The sequence below is a fragment of the Nicotiana tomentosiformis genome, chromosome 1 (assembly GCF_000390325.3).
Source record: "Nicotiana tomentosiformis chromosome 1, ASM39032v3, whole genome shotgun sequence".
NCBI lineage: Eukaryota > Viridiplantae > Streptophyta > Magnoliopsida > Solanales > Solanaceae > Nicotiana > Nicotiana tomentosiformis.
The window spans coordinates 109,804,688-109,813,291 of NC_090812.1; the positions used below are offsets into that span (position 1 = coordinate 109,804,688).

The following is an 8,604-nucleotide window of genomic DNA, read 5'->3' on the forward strand; positions in this document are numbered from 1 at the left end:
TGAAAACTTCAAGGTAGTCTTCCACTATGTCCATAAAAATAGCCATCATGCACCGTTGAAACGTCGTCGGTGCATTGCACAAACCAAAAGGCATCCTCTTGAAAGCCAAAGTACTATAAGGACATGTAAAGGTTGTTTTCTCTTGATCTTTTGGAGCAATAAGAATTTGGTTGTAGACCGAGTACCCATCAAGAAAATAATAGAAAGCACGTCCGTCCAATCTATCTAGCATTTGGCCCATGAAAGGAATTTGAAAGTGATCATTCCTTGTGACTTTATTGAGCTTACGATAATCCATACAAACTCTCCAACCGGTCACTGTTCCTATGGGAATTAACTCATTCTTATCATTGGTAACAACCGTCATGCCCCCTTCTTTTGGACATTGAACCGGAGAGGTCCATGAACTATCGGAAATAAGGTAGAGAACTTCAGCGTCCAACTACTTTATAATCTCCTTCTTGACCACTTCTTGCATAGCCTCATTTTGTCTTCTTTGATGTTCAATAGATGGTTTAGAACCATCCTCCAACTTGATCTTATGCATGAAAAATGAGGGGCTTATACCCCGAATATCCGTCAAGGTCCACCCAATATCTTTCTTTCTCTTTTGCAACACCACCAATGTGGAATCAACATGCACATTAGTCAAACAAGAGGAAAGAATAATCAGTAAAGTGGAACAACGGCCAAGAAATTCATGCCAAAGTGTGGAGGCAATAGCTTCAACTCCAAAGTAGGTGGTTCTTTAATAGAGGGCTTTTTGGGAGGAGTCTTCCTATTCTCAAGATCCAAAGATAACTTTTGGGGCGCATAGTTGTACGACCCCATTCCTTGCAAAGAATTCACACACTCCATGAAACCATCCATCCCGTCATCATCAAAGTTGAGTAAAATGGATTCCAACATATCATCAACATTGATTGTGGAATTTGTATCATCAATAATAACATCGGTCACCAAGTCCACAAAAGAACACACATCATTGCTATTTGGTTGCCGCATAGACTTACACACATGGAATACCACTTTTTCATCACCAACCCGAAAAGTGAGTTCTCCAGATTACACATCACAAAGAGCCTTACCCATAGCAAGGAAAGATCTCCCAAGAATTATAGGCACTTCATAATCAACTTCACAATCTAGAATAACAAAGTCCATCGGAAGAATGAACTTATCAACCCGGACCAAAACATCCTCAATCACTTCCAATGGCCTCTTCATGGTACGATCGTCCATTTCCAACCTCATATATATGGGTCTTATTTTCCCAATTACCAAAGTTCTGAAAACCAAATAGAGCATCAAATTGATACTTTCCCCAAGATCACAAAGAGATTTGGCAAAATCGGCACTCCCAATTGTATAAGGAATCGTGAAAGCACCAGGATCCTCCAACTTAGGAGCCATGTAAAGAACAATTGCACTCACTTGATGAGTGACTTTGATAGTTTCAAAGTTCATTGACTGCTTCTTGGTCACAAGGTCTTTCATAAGCTTTGCATAACCGGGCATTTATTCCAAAGACTTCACCAATGGAACATTAATAGAGAGACTCTTCATCATTTAAATGAAATTCTTGAATTGATTCTCACCATTTTTCTAGGCAAGTCTTTGAGGATAGGGAGGTGGAGGCTTAGGTAATGGTGCCTTATCCCTTTTCACTAGCGGCTCCGGTATGTCAATGATGTGCTCTCTAGATGGGTTCACCTCCTCTTGGGTTTCTTTCACACTATCATCAATGTAAATTCAAACCTCATCATTTGATTGAACATCATTGTTTGGGATTTCCTCTTCTTTTATCACTTGGTCATCATCCACAAATCGTATTTCACTTGAGGTGGGTGCATTCCTGCCTCTTCCACTTCTTGTGACAACAGCTATGGCATGCCCCATATTGTTACGGCCATTTGGGTTTACCACCGTATCACTTGGTAGAACACCCTTAGGATGAGTATTAAGAGCTTGAGAGTTTTCCCCATTTGAACTTCAAGATTACGTATTGATGTGGTATGTGAGGCAAGTTGGGTCTCCGAATAGGCATTATTCTCCATCATTTGCTTAAATATACTCTCAATACGGTCCATATCATTGTTTGAAGAACTTGAACCATGGGAAGGATAAAGAGGTGGGTTGCTAGGTTTTTGATACATTGGGGGCCTTTGAAAACACGACCCCGATTTCCTTGATTGTTTCCCCAACCACCTTGATTGTTGCCTCCCCGATTTCCTTTGTTGTTTCCACTCTAATTTTCTTAATTGTTATTGTTATGCCAATTCCCTTGATTGTTAGAACCCCAATTGCCTTGGTTATTTTGTGGTCCCCATTGTTGTTGATTGGAACCTTGGAAGTTGTTCATTTGCCCATTGAACCTCTTATTCTTGCTCCGGATAAGAATCATCTTGATCAAAACTACCATTATCTTACACATAACTCTTCACTCGGGTTTGCATTTGTGGACCCTTGGTCCTCTTCTTGTTAACCAACACATTTACTCCTTTCATTGCATGAACTTGCTTAATAGCTTGCACTTGATTAAGTTGGGCCTTTGCAAGTTGAGTCATTGTTGTTGTTAATTCGGCAATGGCTTACCCATGGTCTTGTAACTCTTTATGTAGGTAAATCATGTTGGGATCACCTTGTGGAACATTAGCTCGGGATTGCCAAGACGACGATGTTTCTGCCTTCTCATCAAGAATCTCACATGCCTTTGCATAAGGTGTTGTCATAAAGTTGCCACTGGCTAATTGATTGACCACATATTGGTTCGTAGTATTGATACCACGGTAGAAAGTTTGTTGGATCATTTTGTCAGTCATATCATTGTTCGGGAACTCCTTAACCATTTTTCGATACCTTTCCCAAATTTCATGTAAAGGTTCATTGGGAACTTTCTTGAAATCCAATATTCCATCCCTAAGAGTAGCCATGTGCCCGGGAGAGAAAAACTTAGCTATCAACTTTGTCGCCAATTCATCCCAAGTAAGAATAGAATGATTAGGCAAACGTTCCAACCAATCTAAAGCTTTACCCTGTAGAGAGAAGGGAAAAAGCCTTAGCCTCAAAGTATCCTCGGAAACATTAGTTTGCTTGCTCCCCCAACATGTATCCACAAAGCCCTTCAAGTGTTTATAGGCATTTTGATTTGGCGCATCGGTAAAAAAGCCTCTTTGCTCTAGCAAAGTGAGCATCTCATTGATAATTTGAAAGTTTTCCGCCCTAATGCGAGGGGGAACTATTGTACTTGCATAGCCTTCATTGGGAAAAAATCATTGTTGTGCCACTTGTGGTTGTGGAGGTAGAGGTGGAGATGGTGGGGGAACATTGTCTTGTTGACCCTGGAATCGATGATTTGGTTGTGGCACTTGAGGAACATCATCTAGTTGTTCCTCAATGTCGTCCAACTGACCCAATGGCATATTTCTGAGCTCATTGTTGTCATTTTGTACCTACGATTTCTTCAACAAATTAGTAACACGGAAGGTAAAGAAGATATTTCAAGAACACACTTAAATATGTAGCTAACACCGTTAAAACTCCTCGGTAATGGAGCCAAAAATTGATCTACGTCAAATCCGCACTCAATAGTGAGTGAAAGCGGTCGTTGATGTAATAGTACCTAACAAGAGTAGGGGTCGAATTCCAAAGGGAGTTCGCAATGGGTGTTAGGGTAGATACTTGATGAGAGTACGTAAAATAACTCAATTGTGCTTCCAACAAAGGGTGTTTGTTTTCCATTTCTAAGATTAACACTAATAATTTTAAACTAATTAGAAGAAACTAGAAAGCGAGTAATTTGTTTTGATATTTTTAGTCAAATGGGAAAAAGTCTAGGGATGTAACCTTCGCCTAGGTGATAATCTAATGGGTAAATTAGGTTAATTCTTGTTTTGTTGATCGGGGTGTATTATAACTCTCAACTCTCGATTACCCACTCAATACCTCTCGGTGATAAAGTAGTTATGCCAAAATTAGCTTTCTCAAGTCCAACTAGGTATCAATTCAAACAATTGATATGAGCTCAAGTTGAGTTTTTCCTATCTCTAGTTCAAACCCTTTAATTAGACTAGCCAAAACCTTAACTAGCCCAAATTCTTGTTAGCCAAATTTTCCTAGACTAAGTCCCTCTTTTTCAAGTAAGAACCAAGTTAAATAGGCATGACTCAATGTTTGCAACCATTAATTCTAAAAATAATGCATAAATAAGGCTAAATAATAAAAAGCCAATCATAAACAAGCACTAAAATTAATAACCCATAAGGTCTACACACTAGGGTTGGGTTACAACCCTAGAGAAAATCTAGCTACTCATGCTAGAAAGTGAAGAAAACAAAGAAGAAGAATTAATTAAAGCCATGAACTAAGATTAAAATGATAAAACTAATGATTCTTCCCCAAAAATAGTCACAACTTTCCCAAAACAGCAAACAATAATCGCTACAGCTGATTACAATTTAAAACTTGCTCTAAAAAAAGTATTTCCCGTCTATTTATAGTGCCCTGAAATTCACTGACAAAAATGCCCTTTGGGAGGTTCTGCGACTGCACAATTCCGTGTGCGGTCTGCACTTTTCTTCTCTTCTTTGATTGTAGGAATTCTGCAGCCGCACAATTCTATTTGCGGCTGCACTTCAGCTTCTACGGCCATACTTTTCCATCTGCGACTGCACTTTGGCAAGGCTTCACACTTGGTTATTTTGCACCTTCTCCGAACCTTTTTTTTAAAATCTTGTCAGTGCGACCAATGTTTTCGGACGCACAATTTAGTGTCCAGACCGCACTTCTTCAAAAATTCTCTGAAGCTTCAGATATCTATTTTGCGGACCGCACTTTGGATTGCTTTGCTCCTTCATGCCTTTTTGGGTCGGATTACTCCTTTTGACTTTGATTTCTTCGTTAAGGCCCAATCCTCCAATATTCCTGCAATTTGTACAATTTTATTAGTTTTGAGAATAAAAATCAATACTTTCGGACTATACTAATAAGTGGTTAAAATAAGAATTTGTACCAAAGTCCATAGTTGAATTTCAATTGGATTTGGTCAAAAATGGTACCTAACAAAATAAAATACATCTTGTAGTTAATGACCCATGACAGACTCCCTACTACCAAACACCTGCAACACATGGGGGTCACTCTGAACCCCATCTGCTTCTTCTGTGACAAAGAGGATGAATCAATTGAGCATGTCATAGTCAGTTGTGAGAATGCCAAGCTATTCTTGGACAACCTATCCCACATGAGCTTAAATAACAATAGCATCCTCACCACCCTGAATAAGAAGAACAAATGGGGATGCACCATAAACACAATCCACAACAAGAAATTCAACTCACTTCTTAAATATGGAGAGTTGATCCCATTCTGCCTAGGGGGGATTTGGCTCACTAGAAACAACAATTGTTTCAATGGAGAGAGCCAGTCTCCTCTCAGAATGCCATAGCTAAAGTTGTTGAGTTCATTCATGTGGCTTAGGAAAGTACGGACATCACTACTAATGTCCTATATATCAAGTGGCATCCTCCAATGAGAGGCCACTATAAACTCAACACAAGCGAGCCAACCCTTCAAAATGGGCTTATAAGTGGAGTACAAGGGGTAATCCGAAATAGCAATGGGGATTGGGTGATGGAATTCATGGGAAAAATAATTATACCAATACTCTACACTCTAAACTAACAACTCTAATGCAGGGACTAAAAATGGCAATCTCGAACAACTTCATGCCTTTGGAGGTTAACATAGACTCAACATAGGTAATACATAGTATCAACAAAGGCAATCTAATTTATGAGGCTATTGTATGTGAATACAAGTCACTCCTAGCAGCACTAGGGCATCCTCCGGTAAACCACAACTACAGGGAATCCAATAGGGTGGCGGATAAGCTGGCCAAGGAAGCAAGCAAGATCAATGAAGTAACAACAAACTTTTTGGTAGTTCCTACGGTGTTTGCCAATGAAGCAATATGAGCAGACATTCTAGGAACTATTTTGAAAAAATATAAGGGGTTGTAATATTTATAATGTAGTGATAGGCTATAATCTTTTTGTGGAGGCTGAGACCTCTCCGAATGTTTCTGTTGTAATAAATAACCAAGTAGCAAGGTGAAGAAATATTTTTATTGATTCATCACTACAACCTGTTACATGATTCCTTTTCTCTCATTTCTAACTATTTCTCCCCTCGCTGTATTCTATCTACACACTTCAGATATCAAGCAACAACAAAATAACATAAACCTATAACTCTAATATCTAATTACTATGTCTATCTATTCCCTTTCTCTAATGCTTAACTTTTTAGTTACAAAGTTTATCTTTCTCAATCTACATTCCTGCTTGATCTGTTGTATCACGTAAGCTGTATTTAGTAGTTTTAGCTTCCACACTGCATTATTTCGCACCTTCCATATCCAGTATACATATTCTGCAATTGTAGAAATTACCACTTCCCGACATCTCTTGTCCTTGGTGATTTTGTCCATCCTTCTCCATATTCCAGCTATATCGGTTTGTTGTAGCCGTATCCCTATCCACAGTAGCAGTTCTTGTAAGCATTGTTTGGAAAAGGGGCATTCAAAGAGCAGATGTTGTGTAGTTTCCTCATGCATCCCACATATTGGACATCTATCATCTTGACTTATACCAAGGTGACTTAGTCTAGATTTAGTCATCAGCCTTTAGTATATGGTCAGGCAGCATATAAAGTTGTGCTTGGGTATATTTAATTTATTCCACATCCATCTTCCCCATGGACATGCTTCTTTAGCTCCCATTCTCCATTGGTAACCCCTTTTAACAGTGTATTGTCCATTAGTATGCTGCCATCCATCTTGTTTGAAGCCATGATCAAACACATCACTAATTTTGTATATCTTCTTTTAGTACCAGCAACAATCCATTGTACATGTATATTGCCACCATTCCTTGTCTTTTAAGTATATATTTCTTATCCATTTTACCCATAAGTTGTCAGCTTTCTGTGTAACATTCCAGATATATTTTACAATGGTTGCCTCATTCCATTTAATGCAATCAGTGATCCCCCAGTCCACCCTTATTTTTGACCCTGCATACTAGGTCTTATGCCACTAGGGGAGGTCTATTTGTGACAATATTTTCATCCCAGAGGAAATTCCTGCATAATGTAGTAATGCTTGTAAGTACCTGCTTTGGTAATATGAATATGGAGGACCAATAGCTATGAATGTGTAATAGTACAGAGTTAACAAGAAACACTCTCCCAGCATAGGAAAGATGCCTGGTACCCTAACTTTTAATTCTTGTAGTCATCTTGTCTAGCAGAACTTCACAATCCATTTTTGAGATTCTCTTGGCTGAAATAGGCACACCAAGGTATCTAAAGGGGGAATTCTTTTTCTATATCCAGTCATTTTAATCAGATTATTTAGAATTTGAGGGTTCATATTTACACAGAAAATATTTGATTTGTTGGCATTTGTGCATAGCCCTGATGTGTTGGTGAATGTCTTTAATCCCATGAGGAGCAGAAGTACTGATTGGAAGTTTCCTTTTGTTGAATAGCAGTACATCATCAGCAAAGCATAAGTGGTTCAACTTCAAACTTCTACATTTGTTATGGTATCCAAAGCCCTTCTGTTTAGATATAACCCCCATTATCTTAGTGAAGTACTCCATGCATATAACAAATAGTAATGGGGATATTGGATCCTCTTGCCTCAGTCCTCTCCCCCCTTTGATGCTACCATACAACCATTAATAGCAATAGAGTAGTGCGAAGTTGTAATACAGTTCATGACCCATTTGATGTATTGCTGAGGAAATTCCATGGCATGTAGCATCTCTTCTACAAATTCACATTCCACTGTATCATATTCTTTCTTCAAGTCTATTTTGATCAGGCAACTACTAGTTGTCTGCTTCCTGTTGTAGAGCCTCACCAAGTCTTGGCATATGAGGATGTTTTGCACTATATTTCTTCAAGCTACAAATGCACTTTGATTAGGGGATACAATATCTAGCAAGACCAGTTTCAACCTGTTAGATAGCATTTTGGACACTATTTTATAAATGGTGTTGCAACATGCAATTGGCCTATAGTTACTTACTGTGTCGGCATGGTCTGACTTTAGGATCAAAGTGAGAACTATATTGTTCCATACTTTCAGGAGTTTTCCTGCTCTGAAAAACTCCATCACTCCTGCTATTAAATCCTCTTTAATGGTTTTCCAGCAGTCCTTAAAGAACTGGCTTCCTTATCCATCTGGCCCTGGTGTCTTGTCCCCAGCAATATCCCATAAAGCATGCTTTATCTCCTAAACATTGAATTCTGCTGTCAACATTTTACTTTTTTCAGCTTAGACAATATGGCATTCTTTTACAGTTGCACTACATACTCTTGTTCTGCTTGTGCATTTTGTGCCTAGCAAGTTCTTGTAAAACTCCAAAAAAGCTTCAGTTATGTCAGGTGCAACAGTTTTTGTAATTCCTTCACTGTCTCTTATAGTAAAGATTCTATTGGCATTCTTTCTTGCTTTAATCATGTTGTGGAAGAACTTAGTGTTTATGTCCCTTGCATTCAACCAATGCATTTTGCATTTCTATTGCAGGTATTGAT

The 8,604-nt window shown here is 38.7% G+C and overlaps 1 protein-coding gene across 1 annotated transcript; it reads right to left on the reverse strand.

Moving 5' to 3' along the window:
* Positions 1-1,065: 1,065 nt before the first annotated feature.
* LOC138908627 (uncharacterized) lies at positions 1,066-1,518 on the reverse strand. Its single transcript, XM_070199307.1, has one exon. The coding sequence runs from the start codon at positions 1,516-1,518 to the stop codon at positions 1,066-1,068; it is 453 nt and encodes a 150-aa protein (XP_070055408.1).
* Between the last annotated feature and the right edge of the window lie 7,086 nt (positions 1,519-8,604).